Source organism: Oryctolagus cuniculus, chromosome 3 (assembly GCF_964237555.1).
Source record: "Oryctolagus cuniculus chromosome 3, mOryCun1.1, whole genome shotgun sequence".
NCBI classification, from domain to species: domain Eukaryota; kingdom Metazoa; phylum Chordata; class Mammalia; order Lagomorpha; family Leporidae; genus Oryctolagus; species Oryctolagus cuniculus.
The window spans coordinates 93,635,025-93,658,275 of record NC_091434.1 but is presented as its reverse complement, the minus strand read 5'-3'; the positions used below and the strand labels follow the sequence as shown (position 1 = coordinate 93,658,275).

The following is a 23,251-nucleotide window of genomic DNA, read 5'->3' as shown; positions in this document are numbered from 1 at the left end:
GTGAGGAAACTCAGAGCTTTAGGAATATGAAGGAAAAAGCATATCCAACTGTGAACAATGTGGTCAGTATTTTCTCCACAAACGCCTGAGAAAGTTTTATGTCAAAATGAAGGCAGGGCCAACACTGTGGCCTAGCGGGTTACACCACGACCTGCAATGCCAGAATCCCAAGTGGGCACCATTTGGAGCCCTGGCTGTTCCACTTCCAATCCAGCTCCCTGCTAATGCACCTGGAAAAGCAGCAGAAGATGGTCCAAGTCCTTGGGCCCTGCCACCCATGTGGGAGACCCAGAAGAAGCTCCTAGCTTCAGCCTGGCCCAGCCCTGGCTGTTGTGGCCACTTGAGGAGTGAACCAGCAGATGGAATCTCAACCTCAGTATCATTCTCCCTCCCCCTCCACTTCCCCCTCCTCCCTCTCACCCTGCTTCCCTCCCTCCCCTTCTCCCCCCTCCTTCCTTCCTCCCCATCCCGCCCTCCCTCTCCCTCTCCAACTCTGCCTTTCATATAAACAACGTAAATCTTTAAAAGAAAATGAATGTAATATGGCTGTCACCTCATCTAATTTTCCTCACCATCATTATTCCCTAGAAGTTAAATATTCATAGCGGGAAAGAGTTGGTTTGATACATGAGTGGTTGAAAATTTTGGAGATGTTAGAACAGCAAGGAAAAACTTATTACAAAATCACATGAAGAAGGAGCAAAGAAAAAGGATGGAAATTGATAGAGGCTATTTGGTTGTAGGTGAAATGGGGTAAGATACGATAAGTAACAAAAAGACAAGATGTTTGGATCTGTGTCTTTTTATATGTTGTATAGCATAGATATATATTTGTACCCTACGTCTTCACTCTAGAAGTCAGGTGCATTTTCAAAATGTAATCAAGATCACAAAGAGAAGGTTTGGAAGAGAATCCGTGAGAGATGGGCCAAGTTGAGGAGGAGGTGAATTTGTGGGTAGGATTCTGCAAATATGTCCTTCTACTGAAGCCATCCCCTTCCTTTCAGTGTCCTCATTTCTGTATCATAGAACAGATCTGCGTGCACCTGGGTCCCCCAGGATTCTGAAACACATTCGTGTGATTCCCCACAGCTTGTTCTTGTTCTTTGTGTGTGCCTCTGATAAACAGAGGATGCTTCCATTTGAGTGAGAATCTTTCCAGGTGGGAGACTTGAGAACTGAAAAGGCTGGTGCTGCAGCAAGTAGCATCCTCCCATCCTGCCTATAGCCTTTTACACCAGCTACCAAAACTAATGTCAAATGTCGATATTGGGGGAAGAGACTGACATCCACCAAAGAGTCTGATCAGGCCAAACCCCATCTTCTGTTGTATTATAGGCTTCATAAAACAAGTTGGTCCCCAGTATATTGAAACCTAACTAATAAAAGATTCTGTTGTAGCAAGTTGATGCTATAGTAAGAACACAACCTAATACACCTTGTATAGTATATACCAAGACAGCAAGGTACATTACATAGTTTCTGATAACACAAATTTTTCAAAGGAACTCTTTCATAGAATGTGACATCTAAACCAACTTAGACTTACATATACCTATTTGCAGAATATTCTCACACCATAAGAATTCCATTCAGTTCCTAAGAGCTCAGTGCCACCATAGCCAAGCATATCAAAGAGGGCAGAATCTTTGAAGGGCAATTGTTTGACTATAAGTACAAAGTAAAGACAGTTACTCTTACAGTAGAATTTAGTCCCTGGCTACTTAAGTCCACGGAGCTCTCTTCTCCCATGGCTAATGTTGTGTCTAATCCCCCATTGGATGTTCCCTGCCTGACCTCCCTATCTGGTTATAACTTCACCTTGGCAATGAGGACCCTTGGATGAAGTGAGGGGTATAGAGGGTTGAGAGGTGGTCCAAGGATCTCCACAGCTTTGCAGAGATGGACAGTGGGCATTCTGTGCTAAGACTCACCTGCTAGTGAGGCGCTAGGTTCTGGATGACTCACTGTAACCTATGGTCACAGACCAGTGAAGCCAGCGGAGTTTCATGCCTTCCTAGTTTTGAGGAAATGATATGGTGCTATGGTACCTGTTGTGGATGGTGGGAATAAGGAGATAATCAAAGAAATGTTATGAATCATATGGTTTATCACCATACAAACAGAATTTTTCTTAGTTTCACAATGCTTACTTGAAGGGAAGAGTAAAATGAACCTCATAAAAATTATACTCAATAGATAAGGTATGTTAACCACATTCTAGTGAGTTCCAAAAATGTTGAAGTCTAGTTGCTCAATTAGGTTGGAAACCAGACTGAAAAGTAAAGTCTAATTAAATTTCTTAAGATACATAGGAGGGGCTGGTGCTGTGGCACAGCAGATTAACACCCTGGCCTTGAGCTCTGGCATCCCATATGGGTGCTAGTTCATGTCCCAGCCGCTCCTCTTCCAATCCAGCTCTCTGCTATGGCCTGGGAAGGCAGTAGAAGATGGCCCAAGTCCTTGGGCCCCTGCACCCATGTGGGAGACCTGGAAGAAGCTCCTGGCTCCTGGCTTCAGATCACCACAGCTCTGGCCATTGAGGCTAATTGGGGAGTGAACCATCAGATAGAAGACCTCTCTCTCTCTCTCTCTCTCTCTCTCTCTCTCTCTCTCTCTCTCTGCCTCTCCTCTATGTAACTCTGATTTTCAAATAAATAAATAAATCTTAAAAAGAAACATAAGGAGTGATGTTTTCAATCAATAATTACACTGAATTCTCAATAAATCTACCATTCTAACTACATGCTGATGATTTTAGTACAATACTATAAATTCACATTTAAAAGCAGTGGTTTTCAACCATGGCCCACATGCAGGGAGCTTTTCAAAAATCTCGATGTCCTGAGTTCCACTTCAACCAACTGAATCAAAATCTCTGAGAATGGGATCTAAGCATTATTAAATAATTTTAAAGACCCCTAGGGATTCCAAAGTACAGCAGGGGCTGAGGACCATTACATTAGAATGTCTAGGTTAAGCTAGTCCAAAACAATACCAGGCACATAGCATGCTGATCTGTAACCTATTTTAACCTCATTGTTTTATCCACCTTTATTTCTTAGCAAGGAGTGCCTGGCACAGGATAGGGACACAGCAGCTGCTGATCCCTCCCACTCTTCCTCCTTGCTAGAAAGTATCTGGAAAAAACAAAAGTGCATTAATAATTAGAGTTTGAACTGTGCTCATCAAAATGTGTATGGACATGTCAATAAGTTCATGGAAAAAGCAGTTCAAAGATTTGATTATTTTGGTGTAAGACATTTGAAAACTAAGCATATCTTTTCCTAATATGCATTTTCCATGATGTTTTTGAGACCTTCCCTCATACTTGCTGAGGGGACTTTAATTTCAAATACACATTATTCTTATACAGATTGATCAAAATCACTTATTATATATAATTACAAGAAATATTAATCCAATAATAACATTCACCCTTTATAGAACAGGAATTAATATGCTAAGAAAAGACAAGATTATCTTGTGTCTAAGGATCAGATTATGGCTTTTGTAATACAACAGCATTTCCATGGTTAGGAACAACAACTGCCTTGTTGTTTTTTACTTTCTGTTTTCTAGTTACCTGGTTTCTTTTTTTTTTTTAATTTTTTATTTAGTAAATATAAATTTTTAAAGTACAGTTAATGGATTACAATGGCTTCCCCCCCGCCAATAATTTCCCTCCCACTCACACCCCTCCCATCTCCCGCTCCCTCTCCCATTCCATTCACATCAAGATTCATTTTCAATTATCTTTATATACAGAAGATCAATTCAGTATATATTAAGTAAAGATTTCATCAGTTTACACCCACACAGAAACACAAAGTGTAAAATACTGTTTCAGTACTAGTTATAGCATTACTTCACATTGGACAACAACACTAAGGACAGATCCCACATGAGAAGTAAGTACACAGTGACTCCTGTTGTTGACTTAACAATATGACATTCTTCTTTATGGCGTTAGTAATCTCCCTAGGCTCTAGTCATGAGTTGCCAAGGCTATGGAAGCCTTTTGAGTTCGCTGACTTCGATCTTATTCTGACAGGGTCATAGTCAAAGTGGAAGTTCTGTCCTCCCTTCAGAGAAAGGTACCTCCTTCTTTGATGGTCCCATTCTTTCCACTGGGATCTCACTCGCAGAGATCTTCCATTTAGGTCTTCCTTTCCCTCCCCCCCCCAGGGTGTCTTGGCTTTCCATGCCTAAAATACTCTCATGGGCTCTTCAGCCATATCTGAATGCCTTAAAGGCTGATTCTGAGGCCAGAGTGCTATTTAGGACATCTGCCATTCTATGGGTTTACTGTGTATCCCGCATCCCATGATGGATTGTTCTCTCCCTTTTTGATTCTATCAGCTAGTATTAGCAGACACTAGTCTTGTTTGTGTGATCCCTTTGACTCTTAGACCTATCAGTGTGATCAATTGTGAACTGAAATTGATCACTTGGACTAGTGAGATGGCATTCGTACATGCCACCTTGATGGGATTGTATTGGGATCCCCTGGCATGGTTCTAACTCCACCATTTGGGGCAAGTCCGATTGAGCATGTCCCAAATTATACATCTCCTCCCTCTCTTATTCCCACTCTTAGATTTAACAGGGATCATTTTTCAGTTAAAATTTAAACACCTAAGAATAATTGTGTGTTAATCACAGAGTTCAACCAATAGTACTAAAACAAAACAAAGAGAAAATACTAAAATGGATAAAGTATTAAGTTGTACATCAACAGTCAGGACAAGAGCTGATTAAGTCACTGTTTCTCATAGTGTCCATTTTACTTCAACAGGTTTCCCCTTTGGTGCTCATTTAGTTGTCACTGATCAGGGAGAACATATGATATTTGTCCCTTTGGGACTGGCTTAATTCACTCAGCATGATGTTTTCCAGATTCCTCCATCTTGTTGCAAATGACCAGATTTCATTGTTTTTGACTGCTGTACAGTATTCTATAGAGTACATGTCCCATAATTTCTTTATCCAGTCTACTGTTGATGGGCATTTGGGTTGGTTCCAGGTCTTAGCTATTGCGAATTGAGCTGCAATAAACATTAATGTGCAGACAGCTTGTTTGTTTGCCAATTTAATTTCCTTTGGGTAAATTCCAAGGAGTGGGATGGCTGGGTTGAATGGTAGGGTTATATTCAGGTTTCTGAGGAATCTCCAGACTGACTTCCATAGTGGCTTAACCAGTTTGCATTCCCACCAACAGTGGGTCAGTGTCCCTTTTTCCCCACATCCTCTCCAGCATCTGTTGTTGGTAGATTTTTGAATGTGAGCCATTCTAACCGGGGTGAGGTGGAACCTCATTGTGGTTTTGATTTGCATTTCCCTGATTGCTAGTGATCTTGAACATTTTTTCATGTGCCTGTTGGCCATTTGGATTTCCTCTTTTGAAAAATGTCTATTGAGGTCCTTGGCCCATCTCTTAAGTGGGTTGTTTGTTTTGATGTTGTGGAGTTTCTTGATTTCTTTGTAGATTCTGGTTATCAACCCTTTATCTGTTGCGTAGTTTGGGAATATTTTTTCCCATTCTGTTGGTTGCCTCTTTACTTTCCTGACTGTTTCTTTTGAAGTACCGAAACTTCTCAATTTGATGCAATCCCAAATATTAATTTTGGCTTTGACTGCCTGTGCTTCTGGGGTATTTTCCAAGAAGTCTTTGCCAGTACCTATATCTTGCAGAGTTTCTCCAATACTCTCTAATAATTTGATGGTGTTGGGTCATAGATTTAAGTCTTTAATCCATGTTGAGTGAATGTCTATGTAAGGTAAAAGGTAGGGGTCTTGCTTCATGGTTCTGCACGTGGAAATCCAATTTTCCCAGCACCATTTATTGAATAGACTGTCCTTACTCCAGGGATTGGTTTTGGATCCTTGATCAAATATAAGTTGGTTGTAGATGTTTGGATTGATTTCTGGTGTTTCTATTCTGTTCCATTGGTCTATCCATCTGTTTCCGTACCAGTCCATTGCTGTTTTGATAACAACTGCCCTGTAGTATGTCCTGAAATCTGGTATTGTGATGCCTCCGGTTTGTTTTTGTTGTACAAGATTGCTTTAGCTATTCGAGGTCTCTTGTGCCTCCATATAAATTTCAGCACCATTTTTTCCAGATCTGAGAAGAAGGTCTTTGGTATCTTGATTGGTATTGCATTGAATCTATAAATTGCTTTTGGGAGAATGGACATTTTGATGATATTGATTCTTCCAATCCATGAGCATGGAAGATTTTTCCATTTCTTGGTATCCTCCTCTATTTCTTTCTTTAAGGTTTTGTAATTTTCATTGTAGAGATCCTTAATGTCCTTGGTTAAGTTTATTCCAAGGTATTTGATTGTTTTTGTAGCTATTGTGAATGGGATTGATCTTAGAAGTTCTTCCTCAGCCGTGGCATTGCCTGTGTATACAAAGGCTGTTGATTTTTGTGCATTGATTTTTATCCTGCTACTTTGCCTAATTCTTCTATGAGTTCCAATAGTCTCTTAGTAGAGTTCTTTGGATCCCCTAAGTAAAGAATCATATCATCTGCAAAGAGGGATAGTTTGAATTCTTCCTTCCCAATGTGGATCCCTTTAATTTCTTTTTCTTGCCTAATAGCTCTGGCTAAAACTTCCAGAAGTATATTGAATAGCAGTGGTGAGAGTGGGCATCCCTGTCTGGTACCAGATCTCAGTGGAAATGCTTCCAACTTTTCCCCATTCAATAGGATGTTGGCCGTGGGTTTTTCATAAATTGCTTTGATTGTATTGAGGAATGTTCCTTCAATGCCCAGTTAGCTTAGAGTTTTCATCATGAAAGGGTGTTGTATTTTATCAAATGCTTTCTCTGCATCTATTGAGATAATCATATGGTTTTTCTTCTGCAGTCTGTTAATGTGGTGTATCACGTTGTTGTTTTGCGCACATTGAACCATCCCTGCATGCCAGGGATAAATCCCACTTGGTCTGGGTGGTCTGGTTACCTGGTTTCATTTGGTCTTTATAATCAATTTCTGCTTGGTCCATAGAAGTTGTTAAAAATGTTTTATTCTGCTGTTAAGATGGCAGAAAACATAATATCAAATTGTCTTTGGCAAGAATCTAACAATTCTGCAGGAGCTTAGAGGGCTAGAAGGCTTTTGAGCTGTTGCCCATGACAGGGTGGGATTTCATTCATTAATTCACTATTTGTTGAGTGTCAGTTAAAGGAAAGAAGGAACAGGGTCCTAAGGTCAATAAGAGGGTCCTCTGGGTAATGTTTTCCAGGGAAAGTGGTCCCCCACAGAAATGTGTTTCTCTTCCCTAGGTAAAAGTGCTCATTGTCTTTTTCATGTGGATAAATCCACCCAAACATCTTTCCCTTCATGTGGCTCTTGCTGTTTTGCAATGTAGGACAGATGTGTTTCCAGGCCAGCAGGTGCAGGGGGATGAGGTAACAGAGATCTGGTGGGAAGAAAGGAAAAACAATAAGTGCTATCTTAGTCTTTTTTTTTTTTTTTTTTTTTTTTTTTTTTGACAGGCAAAGTGGACAGTGAGAGAGAGAGACAGAGAGAAAGGTCTTCCTTTGCCGTTGGTTCACCCTCCAATGGCCGACGCAGCCAGTGCGCTGCGGCTGGCGCTCTGCGCTGATCCACTGGCAGGAGCCAGGTGCTTCTCCTGGTCTCCCATGGGGTGCAGGGCCCAAGCACTTGGGCCATCCTCCACTGCACTCCCTGGCCACAGCAGAGAGCTGGCCTGGAAGAGGGGCAACCGGGACAGAATCTGGCATCCCGACCGGGACTAGAACCCAGTGTGCCGGCGCCACAAGGTGGAGGATTAGCCCATTGAGCCACGGCGCCAGCCGCTATCTTAGTCTTAGCCTGGGTCCCTCAGTTAGCTGAAGGACCACAAATTATGGTTTGGGGTTTTGATTTTTAGTTTCAATTGATGTTTGTTCCTCTCTGGCCCCCTCCACCCCACCTAAATAATGGAAACTTTCAGGTTCTCAGTTTTCTGTATAGTGTGGTGTCCTTCAAAGATCACGGCAGGGAAGCACCTGAAATTCTAACATTTTCGATCAACCAGGGACCTCTGGTCTCCCTCCTACCTTCCCTAGGATATCTCTGTGAAGGACTATTTTTAGACAAGCCAAAGCCTGAGTGGCTTATAGTATTGTTTTGCAAACCTATACACACAGAGCACTTGGGATAAAGGAAACTACAGGTTGCAAGTGAGCAGGCTACCATGGGGACCTGACAGCTTGCCTTTCCAACAAGTTACCAGGCTCACCCAATGTCTACCAACAATGCTTTGAATCAAAAGGGCTCTGGGTGGAGGTAGCAAAGGGATGAGGTCATGTCATTTCTAGAATTTTTTTTTTTTTTTTGACAGGCAGAGTGGACAGTGAGAGAGAGAGAGACAGAGGGAAAGGTCTTCCTTTGCCGTTGGTTCAGCCTCCAATGGCCGCCGCAGGCAGCACGCTGTGGCCAGCGCACCGCGCTGATCCGATGGCAGGAGCCAGGAGCCAGGAGCCAGGTGCTTTTCCTGGTCTCCCATGGGGTGCAGGGCCCATGCACTTGGGCCATCCTCCACTGCCCTGACGGGCCACAGCAGAGGGCTGGCCTGGAAGAGGGGCAACCGGGACAGAATCCGGAGCCCCAACCAGGACTAGAACCCGGTGTGCCGGCGCCGCAAGGCAGAGGATTAGTCTAGTGAGCCGCGCCGGCCACATTTCTAGAATCTTTTACAAGAGGCTTTTCCCAGGCTCTTCAGAACACATTTGCACTCTTTATTTCCTAAACAAAATTTTTGAAAATGTGTTTGGAGCAAAGAACATATCTGAAATCCCCCATGTATGTTTCCAAATTTCAAAAGTTCTGATGCTTTTTGCCAGCAACGACTTATTAAACTTCAAGCTTCAGGAACAGCAACAGTTATCCTTACTTAAAAGCCACAGGAATTGCTCTATTTTTGTGGTCTATTTTTGTGTTTATCATTGTACATATTGCTATTTATCCCTGGCAGCCTTGACCCTTAGATTTTAAACTTCAGGGGACAGATTATGTGCCTGTGACTTAAAGCCACAGAAACACCACAACAGGAGCTAAAGAGACACAAGAATCAGCTAATTCAGAGTCATCCAAGCATAACACAGCAGCCACTGCAGGTAGATGGAATGGTTTTAGGTGGAAAACTAACAAACCTAAGTTTTTGTAGTTATGTATGTGTTTTATTTTTAATTTTTAAAACATCTGTTTTTGGAATACAGACAATAGAGGAGAAACATACACACAGAGAAAGAGAGAGAGGGAGGGAGGGAGAGGGGAGAGGGAGAGAGAGAAAATATTTTCCAAATCTGCTGGTTCACCCCCCCCCCCAGATGCCTGCAGTGGCTGAGACTGGGCCAGGCCAGGAGCCAGGAACTTCATCCACGTCCCAAATACTTGGACCACCCTCAGTTGCTTTCCCAGACACATTAACAGGGAGCCTGATTGGAAGCAGAACAGCCAGGACTCAAACTTGCTGGGACTCCAATATAGGATGCAAGCTTTGCAAGTGGCAGCTTACCCATTACACCACAATGCCAGCCTCAGGAATAACATCCTTATGTGGAACTACAGCTATCACCCATGGCAGGCAGGTAGGTAAAAATAGTTTCAAACAGGAGCCCTCTCAAGGCCTTCTGAAATTTCCATTGTAGAAGATGTATTTCCCTGACAATATCCTCTAGCCAAGAACCCACAGTAACTCACAGGTAAATGAACAGGCGAGATTCATTACTCAGTACATAAAGGAGGGCTATGGGGCATCTTAACACAGGGTGTTAGAAAGGACGCGTATAGGATCTGGGCTTGTACTGTGTGATTTGGAGGAAGGGTGAGGAGCTGGTCTTCTCTCTGGATTAGATGCTGTCCAGAGGCAGAGGTAATTCTGTGATTGAGCACACTCTTCACTCTTCTCTAGAAAGGGAGAGAAATGAAGGTAAGCTAACGCTAGGTTTGTTAAGGAAGAAGCAGGGTAAGGGAACGTTTGGTCATTTTTGTGCTTTGGGTGATGTTAGTGTTTTGGTCCATGCTCAGTCTTAAGAGAGTGGTCAGGTCTTTGTCTTGATCCATCAGGATCATAGAGTGGTCTTATCTGATGTCAGTGTTCTGTGAAACTGTTTAGGTTCAACAGCAGAAGGAGACCTTGATGAGAGTCCAGACATCGGAGCTGCTTTTCCTTCTCACGCCTCCCTATGCAGCTCTCTCCTGAATCATCATGCTCCAGTTCTAGCCGAAATACTGGATACAAATTGCCAGCAGGTGGAGTTTTGTATTACGCTAACTAACTTAAGACCAGTCTTGGACGTCACTTAACTCTGAAAGTAACTGCTCTGCTATTTTCTCTCTTGCAGAGATTGTAATCAGGAGCCTCCTTGTCAATCAACGCTCCTCTGCAGCAGGTTCTGGGGGATGCAAGGATGTATGTGTTGGGCATGTCGTGTGACCAAAGAGGGTCAAGGGCAGTGGTCTGTGGACTCAGCCATCTCTCACATACACACCTGTTTATTAATATGACCAAGAGTGATTGTCCTGGATTCTCTGTGCTTAGTCAAGAAAACTTACCAAGGATGGAAGAGAGAAGTGACTGGAAGCACAATTGAAAATACAGGCACTGTTAACTAGAGGTATGTAGAAGGAACTGGAGTTAGATTACTGGTTTCTAGGAGCTGGGGGTAAGATCTTTTGGGGTGATTAAAACATTCTGGAGTTAATGGTGATAGTACAAGTTTGTGAAGATACTAACTGCTATTGACTTTTAACTCAGAAGAATGAATGTGATGGTATGTGAATTTTAAAATATTTAAAGGAGGGGCCTGTGCTGTGGCTTAGTGGGCTAAGCCTCCGCCTGCGGTGCCTGCATCCCATAATGGGTTCCGATTTGAGTCACTGCTGCTCCACTTCTGGTCAGCATCCCTGCTGATGGCCTGGGAAAGCAGTAGAAGATGATCCAAGGACTTGGGCCCCTGCACCACTATGGGAGACCCAGAAGAAGCTCTTGGCTCCTGGCTTCAGAGTGGGGAGTGAGCCAGTGGATGAGAGACCTCTCCCTGTTAATTCTGCCTCTCAAGTAAATAAATCTTTTAAAAAAATGTTTAAAGGAAATAAATAACAAGGGGTCAGATGATAGTTCAGAGATTTCTCTTATTAGTCATTTTTGGATTTCCCTTGTGTTTTTGTCCCCTACATTATGGAGTTTTCAAGTTCATCAGGAATTTGGAGTTCAGTGTGCTCATTCACTTAATAATAGAGTTACTAATAGGAATTGAAGCTTTTTTCTCTGGATGAAGATGACTAGTATATTTGGTAATGGGAAGCTTAATTTTCAAGAAGTTAGTCAATTGTGTGTCTTCAAAGAGAATTTGTACTCATCTTTTAAAATATTTTGTCACCATTAACAAGGAAAGACTAAACAGAAGCATCTATCCCAGTAAAAGGATTTCTCTTAAAGCTAAAGCCCAATTAGGAATAAGAATTAGAAAAATAATAGAATATGGGCCAGTGCTGTAGCGTAGCAGGTAAAGCCACTGCCTGCAATGCCGGCATCCCGTATGGATGCCAGCTTGTGTCCCAGTTCCTCTATTTCCGATCCATCTCTCTGCTATGACCTGGGAAAGCAGTGGAAGATGACCCAAGTTATCGGGCCCCTGCACTCACATGGGAGACCCGGAAGAAGCTCCTGGCTCTAGGCTTCAGATCAACACAGCTCCGGCAGTTGCAGTCATCTGGGGAGTGAACCAGTGGATGGAAGACCTCTCTCTCTGCCTCTGCCTCTCCTCTCTCTGTGTAACTCTGACTTTCAAATAAAGAAATATTTTAAAAAAATGATAGAATAGTCACCCTGCTCAGGTTTGTAACGCATAGAAGAATGGTCCCTGCTCACTCATTCATGTGTGTGCCAAGCACTCTGCCAGGTTCTGGGGGATGCAAGTATGTGTTGGGCATGTCGTGTGCTACCAAAGAGGGTCAAGGGCAGGGCACAGCTGGGCTTGCCTTTCATGCCATCTGGGTAAATGGGCTGGGCTGCGTTTTGTTTGCTTAAGGTATTATCCATTTATACTGCCTCCACAATAGTGGGGATTAAGACCCTGGAACTTGGAAACTGAAAAGAGAAAATGTAATTTTTTTTACTCATCTAAGAAAAAAAAATTACTTTCAGGAAGGTCTCATGCTGGTTCACACCTCGAATGCCTGCAATGACTAGGGCTGGCTGGGACCACAGCCAGGAACCAGAACACAATCCAGGTCTTCCATGTGGGTAACAGGAACCCAATTGCTTGAGTCATCATTGTTGTCTCTCAGTGTCTGATTTAGGATGAAGCTGGAGTTAGGAGCCAGAGCCAGAATCTAACAAAGGTACTCTGATATGGCATGTGGGTAGGTTTAACTGCTGCCTGAAATGCCTACTCTCTAATAGAAATATAAACTCAAAGACAATTTATACATCAAATGCCAAAAGAACTATGCAATAAAAGCTCAGGTTGACAGATGATGTTGTACTAAAATGAGGTCTCTGATGAAGTTAAGATTGTAGAAAGATGTAACCTCAGATGCCAGTCTACATTAACCCATTTACATTTAGGTTTGATAGTACTCTTTGTATTGCTATTATGCTCCAAAAATCTGAAAACCTTCAAGTAGATGTTTGAAATTTAAGGGAACCAGACAACAGTTACCCAGAACTGTGGATCAGTTTTAATGCTATGGCATTTGATAACTCTACAATGGCTTTATTACCTTACAATTAAGGTTGATAAATTATGATTGGCTTTTTTGAGTTTTAAATATTTTGAGGAACAGGAAATATCTGACCTGCTTTATTTTATCACAGATATTGAAAGCATATTTCAATATAGAGTTGACAGTCAAGGTTTGAAAAATAAATGGTAAAAACTGAAAATGAATCATTTGTATCATTTAGAAAACCACCATAATTCAAGTTTTATCTTTGTTTCAAACCACTACCACCAACATGTTTTGTGGCTCCAATGAATCATCTTTATATTAAATCTGCTTTTGGTCTTTTCTCATTACCCCTCATTAATTAAAGTAGTGCATTACTCATTTTAATTATGTGAATGTTCAGGATGTCAACTTGAATTCTCAATTCATTAAATAATTTCAAAACCTTAAGTCTTTGTATATGAAAATTCCACTCAATTGCAAATTAATACAGCCAAATGGAAGTTTTTCTTTTTTATTTATTTAAAGATTATTTATTTATTTGAATGGCAGAGTTACAGAGAGATAGAGAGATCTTCCATCCACTGGTTCACTTCCCAAATGGCTGCAAATGCCAGGGCTGGACCAGACCAAAAGCAGGGGCCTGGAGTTCCATCTGGGTCTCCCATATGAGTGGCATTGGCCCAAGAATTTGGGCCATCTTTCACTGCTTTCCCAGATGCATTAGCAGGTAGCTGGGTCAGCAGTGGAATAGCCAGGACTCAAATCGGCACTCATGTGGGATGCCAGCATTGCAGTCAGGGGCATAACCCACTGTGCCACAGTGTCAGCCCCAGAGAAATGTTTCTTGATAACTAGTAAAGACTTCACCACGAGGGTGACAGCATCATTTTGGTGTTCTGACTTGCCAGCTTTACAGCAGTCCCATCTGCTTCCCTGCTCAGCAGAGGTCAAAAACCAGAGGAGGATGGCCAAAATGCCATGGCATGAGATGGAGGACTTTGAGTGAGTTTTACTTTTACTTTTCCCTTGTCCTTTCATGTGATATTTGAAACTTTGTAGAGATGGCTAGTCTAATGCATTGATAAAATTAAAAATTATTGTGTAAAGAACTCATGGGCTTCAAACAATATGTCCAGAATCTCTGGTTTAAAAAATATTTCCTATCCTTCTATGTTGTTTAAAATTTTTTATGGTGCAGGTGTTGGGTACAGGGGTTAAGATGTCACATGGCGGGCCCAGCGCTGTGTTTGTTCAAGTCCTGGCTGCTTCACTTCCAATCCAGCTCCCTGCTGACAGCCTGGGAAAGCAGCTGAGTGTGGCCCAGGTATACCCACATGGGAGACCCAGAGTAAGCTCCTGGCTCCTGGCTTTGGACTGGCCCAACTCCAGCCATTGAGGCCATTTGGTAAGTGAACCAACAGATGGAAGATCTGTTTCTCTCTCTCTTTACCTCTCACTCTATAAATAAATAGGTAAATCTTAAAAAAAAAAAAAAAAAAAAAAGGAGCCAGCACCATGGCTCACTTGGTTAATCTTCCACCTGCGACACTGCATCCCATATGGGCGCCAGGTTCTAAGTCCCGGTTGCTCCTCTTCTAGTCCAGCTCTCTGCTGTGGCCCAGGAAGGCAGTGGAGGATGGCCCAAGTGTTTGGTCCTCTGCACCTGCATGGGAGACCAGGAGGAAGCACCTGGCTCCTGGCTTCAGATCGGCATAGTTCTGGCCGTGTCGGCCATTTGGGGGGTGAACCAAAGGAAGGAAGATTTTTCTTTCTTTCTTTCTTTCTTTTTTTTTTTTTTTTTTTGGACAGGCAAACAGGCAGAGTGGACAGTGAGAGAGAGAGACACAGAGAAAGGTCTTCCTTTGCCATTGGTTCACCCTCCAATGGCCACCGCAGCCGGCGCACCGCGCTGATCTGATGGCAGGAGCCAGGTGCTTATCCTGGTCTCCCATGGGGTGCAGGGCCCAAGCACTTGGGCCATCCTCCACTGCACTCCCTGGCCACAGCAGAGAGCTGGACTGGAAGAGAGGCAACCGGGACAGAATCCGGCGCCCCGACCGGGACTAGAACCTGGTATGCCGGTGCCGCAAGGCGGAGGATTAGCCTAGTGAGCCAAGGCACCAGCCGGAAGGAAGATCTTTCTCTCTGTCTCTCTCTCTCACTCTCCATCTGTTAAAAAAAAAAAATGCTACATGGGATGCCCACCAGAGGACCTGGTTTCAAGTGCTACCTGTGTTCCCAGTTCCAGCTTCCTGTTAATGCACACCCTGATTGGAAGCATCTGGTCAGTGAACCAAGAGATTTGAAGATCTCCATCTGTCTCTGTCTCTCTGCTTTTAAAATTAACTTAAAAAAAAAAAAAAACCTAAGCAAGACAAAAATAAAGTGGTGCCATCTTCCAGTCACCTGCCTTCTCATCATTCTCACTCCTTTTTCAGAATTTTCCAATCCCTTGTATGTCTACCTAGATCCTCTGCTGGTGATCTGTGAGATTTTCTTGTCTCACAAAGAGGTGCTCTGATTCCCTGACAGAACAGTGCAGAAAGGGCCACAATGGTCATGGCCAAGACCAAGAAAATAACAGTAAGCCAAAGAGTGGGTACCCAGTAAGAATCTCAATATAGCACAGAGTCCTGGCTAGGATTGGGAAATGGGAAAGGGCTCCAGGTTTTAAAGACTAAAATCATACTTCAAGGCTCCAAGTTAGGGAAGAAGAGTCTTCAAGCACCGTTGATTGGCTACCAATGTCTGCTTGTAGCTGGGGAGCAGGCTGCTGCCTCCCTGCCCTGCCCCACCAAGGATGGGTCTACCACCTCTGCTCATGGACAATGTGTTCCGGTCTAGATTTTGGACCCCAGCCAGGTCTGCTGGCTAGATGGCCTGATCAGGATTAGTCAGCATCTAGAAGATGTTTTAAGCCACCCACATCACAAGGAGACTCAGAGAGTTAGAGGAAACCTTAAAATTAGCTGGTCTAACTCTTGCAGACGGTGGAAAATGGGTCTCATGGTGATTATCACTTCCCCAGTGGATCGGTTGGAATTAGAATCCAATTCTCTTGACTGATTCCAAGGCAATTTGAAATTACAGTGCATTGCAAATTTGTCTGAAATGAGATGATCATTTTTCCTCTTGTCAGTTTCAACAAGGTGTGGTAAATGGCACCCACCAAGCCAGAGGTTTGTCAAAAAGAATTGCCTTTCATGAACCTCTCCCTCTGGCTTCCCAGAGAGGACCCTGAGACTAGGCTTCTGTGCTACCCAATGATTAAGAAAGTGCTTCAGAGAACCCAAGAGAGAACAGGGCAAGCATGACTGAGAAAGGAGAGAAGCCAATCAACATTATGTTTGAGGCAAACGCCAGAGGAAGGGAACTCTAGCCTGATCCCATGGGGAACCTCGAGTGTGGAAGGTACACTTCCCTGTTTTGTCCTTATGACTTGAGGCAAGAGAATTAGTTCTTCTGACACTTTGTTTTAGGCAAGGATCTGCCTGCAGTTTCTGAGACTCCTGGGTATCCCTAGAAGGTAGAGCTGCTTCCGGAGCCAGAGGGCAGGCCATAGGAGACACAGACGCCAGGACACGGCACATTGGACAGGAGAAGGGACCCAGGGAGGTGGGGAGCAGTGTCCATGGCACCTCCAATTACTATTGTTCATTTCTCTGCAAGATCTTTTCCCTATTTTGTCTAGCAACCAACCAGATACAGGGCCTTGAGAAAAACACATCATAAAAATGCATTTTGTAGACCTGGGGCTGGTGGGCTGGTAGTTTCTTCATAAAGCTAGTAAAGGGCTCAAGATTCATGGTTCATAAAGTGCCTGTTGCCATGAACAAGCCTCTGCCAGCGCAGCCACACATGATGCACCAGCACGTGGGTGTGGTTGTGTTCCAGGAGCGCTTCATGGACACTGACATCTGAAATTCACGTAATTTTTTCGCAACATGAAATATTCTTGTGAATTTTTTCTAAACGTTTAAAAATGCAAAAGACTCATCTCAGCTGCAGGCCGTGCGGACCACAGGCAGTGAGCTGGATTTGGCCTGTAGATGGTAGTTGGCCAACCTCTGCTCTAAGGCTGTTGATTTTCAGACTGTTTTGGTAGTGACTATCTGAAAGGTATTTAATTTTATATCAAGCCTAGAGCAGGGGCAGTCATTTGCCCTAGCAGTTAAGACACTGGTGCAGATGGCTGCATCTTACACTGGAGGACCTGGGTACCGTTCCCGACTCCTGCTCCTGATTCCGGTTTCCTGCTGACGTAGACTCTGGGCAGCAGCAGATGAAGGCTGTTGATGAGTCCCTGCCACCCACATGGGAGACCTACACTGAGTTCCCAGCTCGGAGCTTCCGGCTCTGTTCCAACCCTGGCCATTGCTGGTGTTTGGGGAGTGAACCAGCAGATGGCATTTCTGTTGCTCACGCTCCCTCAGAAAAATTGTTTTTTAAAAAAAAAAACTAGGCCCGCGCCGCGGCTCACTAGGCTAATCCTCCGCCTAGCGGTGCCGGCACACCGGGTTCTAGTCCCGGTCGGGGCGCCGGATCCTGTCCCGGTTGCCCCTCTTCCAGGCCAGCTCTCTGCTGTGGCCAGGGAGTGCAGTGGAGGATGGCCCAAGTGCTTGGGCCCTGCACCCCATGGGAGACCAGGAGAAGTACCTGGCTCCTGCCAGCGGATCAGCGCGGTCGGTGCGCTGGCCACAGCGCGCTGGCCGTGGCGGCCATTGGAGGGTGAACCAACAGCAAAAAAAAGGAAGACCTTTCTCTCTGTCTCTCTCTCACTGTCCACTCTGCCTGTCCAAAAAAAAACAAAACGAAACAAAACAAAACAAAAAAAACTAGAGCATACATTAGCACACATACATGTTCCCGTATGAAGGATCTTCTAAAAAGTGTGTGGAAAATGGACATTATGAAAAAAACTAAGTATGTGTTTCAAAAATGTTTTGCATCAAAATAAGCTTATTTTTAAATTCTGTTTTCCACAAACTTTTTGAAGTGCCTTGCTGGTATAATTAAATCTTAGGTTTCATGAAAACATTTCTTGAATTTTCTATGAACTACGAACTCTGATATTTTTCATTTTCTTACAGGTGATTTTGTTTTAAAATGCTGTTGAGATCCAGGGAATTGCTTTTCTGACTGTACCCCCACCCCTACCTGCAGTGGGTCAGCCACCTCAAGCAGTTTGAAAAACTCTGCTCTAGGGGGACCGAAGTCTGTGCTCTGGGTGGTGGTGGTGGTATGATAGTCCCAGTGGCTGTTTTGTATTCATCAATGCCGAGGTTTCTTCAAATTTGCCAGTAAATAACATAAGGACCAAAAAAAAGATGCTATCACAAACCTGCCAAGGGCAGCGTGACAGAACTGCCTGCCTCAACCTGCCTGGCACCAGGTGTTGTAGAGAATCTCACATGGCTCCCTGTCTTTCTTGATGTGTGATGCCTGCATTTCACGTGAGCTGAGCAGAATTCAGATGAAGTGAGAATTCAAAGCGACAGCAAGCCCCAGCCTGAAACCTCCCGTTTGGCAGCTATGAGAAGACTTTGGACCGTTTGCATGATAGTCATGTTTGTCACCAGCTGAGGTATTTGAAAAGTGTGACAATTTCAGATAGTAACCTCCTGGTGCACCACAGCTAAATATTATAATAGACCAGATCGTGGTTGGCTTTATTTCTTTATTTTTACAGAGTTCAATGTGATTGGAGGACAAAAAATCAAATGCCTGGCAACTTTATTCCAGTGGGGGATGGCATTTCATACTCTTCGACTTACACCTCAAAGAGTTGGGACTGGAGAACAGAGACTAGATGACACTTGCCTGTCATTTCCCGTTGCCCATTTCTCTCCTGTCACTCCTCTCCGGCCCCCTACTTTTGCATTTCTGTCTAGATTGTAAAGGTAGGATGAGGGAAGCAGAGAAAGAGCAACTTGAAATCCTATTAAGACTTCATGTCTATCCCTACTTTCTTTTTTTAATTATTATTTTTATTCTTTATTTATTTGAGAAGGCAGGAGAGAGAGATTTCCCATCTGCTGATTTATCCCCCAAAATGTCCACAAAGCTGGAACTGGGCCAGGCCAAAATCAGAGTATGGAACTGGTTCTAAGTCTTCAACATGTGTGACAGGGACCCAACTACTCGATTCTTTACCTGCTACCTTCCAGGGTCTGCATTAGCAGGAAGCTGGAGTCAGAAGCAATGGCCGGGAATCAAACCCAGGCACTCCAACGTGGGATGCAGGTGCCCTAACTGGTGCCATAACTGCTGGGCTAAACCCCTGCCCGTATCTCTGTTTTCACCTTTCTCCTCCCCGTGCCCACTTTCCACCCAGGGCATGTGAATGGCAGGGCTCTTTCTGCTCCTTTCTCGCCTCAGTGTCAGTTCAGTTCAGTTTAGAAAACCTCTATTGCAAGCAGTGCCTGAGCTAGTTTCTGGGCATACAGTGGTTTATGCGATGGGAACCTGCTCTTCAGAAGCATAGACTAGCATTGGGTCCTCTCGTTCAGTGAGTTAGGATGTGCAGAATGTCTCTGGGAGCTGTGAAGTTGTGGATAATTGTCATGATGTAAGCAATCAATCATTCCTCACCAGCATGGCTGTCCTGTGCTGAACAGGATTACCTTCTGCCCGCCAGCAGCCTCTTCATTCCTTAAGCCCCAGCTCTTTTTACTTTAGGTACAAAAGACATACACTCTTATAACTACATTAGAGAAAAAAATCTTTTAAATTTATCCAGGATAAACAGTTATATAGCAGTACTAAAGAAAAAGATTCTGGGGCCAGCATCATGGAGCAGTGGGTTAAGCTGCTGCTTCTCACACCTGCATCCCATGTCAGAGCACAGATTTGAGTCTCAGTTGCTTCATTTCCAATCCAGCTCCCTGCCAATGGCCTGGGAAAGCAGTAGAAGATGGCCTGAGTGCTTGGGCCCCTGCCACTCACGTGGGAGACCCAGATGAAGCTCCTGGCTTCAGTCTGGCCCAGCTCTGGCTCTTGTGGCCATTTGGGGAGTGAACCAGCATCTTTCTTTCCCTCACCCCCTTCCCCCACCCTTCCCCTTCTGCTTCTCAAATAAAATAAATCTTAAAAAAAAAAAAAAAGATTACAGGATAACCTACACAGTAGAGCCTAAGAAATCTTAGTTTCTTCTCTAGTATGTTCTCTTTAAAATATCTTAAAATGCCGGCGCCGCGGCTCACTAGGCTAATCCTCCGCCTAGCGGCGCTGGCACACCGGGTTCTAGTCCCGGTTGGGGCGCCGGATTCTGTCCCGGTTGCCCCTCTTCCAGGCCAGCCCTCTGCTGTGGCCCGGGAGTGCAGTGGAGGATGGCCCAGGTGCTTGGGCCCTGCACCCCATGGGAGACCAGGAAAAGCACCTGGCTCCTGGCTCCTGCCATCGGATCAGCGCGGTGCGCCGGCCGCATCGCGCTGGCGGCGGCGGCCATTGGAGGCTGAACCAACGGCAAAGGAAGACCTTTCTCTCTGTCTCTCTCTCTCACTGTCCACTCTGCCTGTCAAAAAAAAAAAAAAAAAAAAAAAAAAAACTAAAATATCTTAAAATATTCCTGGGATGGTGTTGTGGTGCAATGAATGAGTTAAGCCACTGCCTGCCACTCCAGTGTCCCAAATGAGCACCGGTTTGAGTCCTGGCTGCCCCACTTCTGATCCAGCTCACTGCTAATGTGCCTGGGAAAGCATAGGAAGAGGGCCCAAGTTGGGCCCTGGCCACCCATGAGGGAGACCCAGATAGAGTTCTGGGCTGTTGGCTACAACTGGGCCCAGTGCTGGCTGTTTTGTCCATTTGGGGGATGAACCATAGGATAGAAGATTCTCTCTCTCTCTCTCTAACTTTGCCTTTCAAATAAATAAATAAATCTTTTAAATCTTTATATATATATTCCCTAATTTATGCATGTTTTGAGCTGCTAAGACATTAAATTTTAGTGAACATGATTTTTTTGATTACAGAAGATTCAATCATTTTTAAAACTATAAACAATAAAGATAAATAGGAACTAGACATTTCCCCAATTCTCATCCTTTTTTTGTGTCCATCACTTAACACTTCAGTCTGTTTCTCTAATCTTTATTTTTACAAATAGAAGTATACACATACAGATATTTTGAACAAAAACAAGATTTGTAAATGTATTTGAAAGTGTATCTGAGGGCCGGCGCCGTGGCTCAATAGGCTAATCCTCCACCTTGCGGCGCCGGCACACCGGGTTCTAGTCCCGGTCGGGGCGCCGGATTCTGTCCCGGTTGCCCCTCTTCCAGGCCAGCTCTCTGCTGTGGCCAGGGAGTGCAGTGGAGGATGGCCCAGGTGCTTGGGCCCTGCACCCCATGGGAGACCAGGAAAAGCACCTGGCTCCTGGCTCCTGCCATCGGATCAGCGCGGTGCGCCGGCTGCAGCGGCGGCCATTGGAGGGTGAACCAACGGCAAAGGAGGACCTTTCTCTCTCTGTCTCTCTCTCTCACTGTCCACTCTGCCTGTTAAAAAAAAAAAAAAAAAAGTGTATCTGAATGCACTTTAAAGGGTTTGTGGAAAATGGAATTAAACAATACATTTACTTTGGTATAAAAAAACCAAATTTATGCATATAAGGAATCTTCAAAAAGTTCAAGAAAATGTGTACTATGAAAAAACTGCATGGATTTCAAAAAGTTTTGCACTAAGATAACTTATTTATATATATGTAGCTATTATACATGCGTAATTGTTATGGCTTTTTAACATTACAGTGTATTGTGGGAATATTTTCATATAAACCTACCTTATTGACTGCCGAGACCGCGTCCAGCTCGGGACCACCGCACCTCGCCCCGCCGCTCCGCCGCCGCTCCACACCCCCGCTCAGCTCACCATGGATGACGATATCGCCTCGCTCGTGGTCGACAATGGCTCCGGCATGTGCAAGGCAGGCTTCACGGGCGACGATGCCCCCCGGGCCGTCTTCCCCTCCATCGTGGGGCGTCCGCGGCACCAGGGTGTGATGGTGGGCATGGGCCAGAAGGACTCGTACGTGGGCGACGAGGCCCAGAGCAAGCGTGGCACCCTGATGCTCAAGTACCCCATCGAGCACGGCATCGTGACCAACTGGGACGACATGGAGAAGATCTGGCACCACACCTTCTACAACGAGCTGCGCGTGGCCCCGGAGGTGCACCCAGTGCTGCTGACCGAGGCCCCCCTGAACCCCAAGGCCAACCGCGAGAAGATGACCCAGATCATGTTCGAGACGTTCAACACGCCGGCCATGTACGTGGCCATCCAGGCCGTGCTGTCCCTGTACGCCTCTGGCCGCACCACAGGCATCGTGACGGACTCCGGCGACGGGGTCACCCACACGGTGCCCATCTACGAGGGCTACGCGCTGCCGCACGCCATCCTGCGTCTGGACCTGGACGGTCGGGACCTGACCGACTACCTCATGAAGATCCTCACGGAGCCGGCTACAGCTTCACCACCACGGCAGAGCGCGAGATCATGCGCTACATCAAGGAGAAGCTGTGCTACGTGGCGCTGGACTTCGAGTAGGAGATGGCCAGGGCCGCGAACTCCTCCTCCCTGGAGAAGAGCTACAAGCTGCCCGACGGCCAGGTCATCACCATCGGCAACGAGCACTTCTGCTGCCCCGAGGTGCTGTTCCAGCCCTCCTTCCTGGGCATGGAGTCGTGCGGCATCCACGAGACCACCTTCAACTCGATCATGGAGTGCGACGTGGACATCCGCAAGGACCTGTACGCCAACATGGTGCTGTCAGGCTGCACCACCATGTACCCCGGCATCGCCGACCACACACAGAAGGAGATCACTGCCCTGGCACCCAGCACCATGAAGATCAAGATCATCGCTCCCACCGAGCGCAAGTACTCGGTGTGGATCGGCGGCTCCATCCTGGCCTCGCTGTCCACGTTCCAGCAGATGTGGATCAGCAAGCAGGAGTACGACGAGTCGGGCCCCTCCATCGTGCACCGCAAGTGTTTCTAGGCGGACTGTTAACCGCAGTGGCGGGACGCCCTCTCTCGACGAAACCTAACGTGCAGAAAACGAGATGAGATTGGCATGGCTTTATTCGTTTTTTTTCTTTTTTTCTTTCTTTGTTTTTTTTTTTTTTTTTTTTTTGTTTGTTTGTTTTGGCGCTTTTGACTCAGGATTTAAAAACTGGAACGGTGAAGGTGACAGCAGTCGTTGGAGCGAGCATCCCCAAAGTCCCCAAAGTTCTGCAATGTGGCCGAGGACTTTGTACATTTTTTTTTTCTTTTGATAGTCATTCCAAATATCGTGAGATGCCATGTGACAGGAAGCCCCCGCCCACTCCTGCCAAGGGGCAGTCCTCGCCCGGGGCCACCCAGGGGAGGCAGCAGCATCGCTTTTGTGTAAATTATGTAATGCAAATTTTTTAAATCTTCGCTTTAATACTTTTTCAATTTTCTTTTTATTTTGAATGGTCAACCATCGTGGCTCCCCATTTTTTGTCCCCCAACTTGAGATGTATGAAGGCTTTTGGTCTCCCTGGGAATGGGTTGAGGTGTGGAGGCAGCCAGGACT

The 23,251-nt window shown here is 45.0% G+C and overlaps 1 protein-coding gene across 1 annotated transcript; it reads left to right on the top strand.

Annotated features, from left to right (window-relative positions):
* The first annotated feature begins 21,468 nt into the window (after positions 1 to 21,468).
* Positions 21,469 to 22,769, top strand: LOC100008822 (actin, cytoplasmic 1). The gene is given in 2 exon segments (XM_002712153.5): positions 21,469 to 22,146; positions 22,149 to 22,769. Coding segments are annotated over 2 exon segments (1,125 nt in total). The 5' UTR covers positions 21,469 to 21,563; the 3' UTR covers positions 22,691 to 22,769.
* Positions 22,770 to 23,251: the final 482 nt, after the last annotated feature.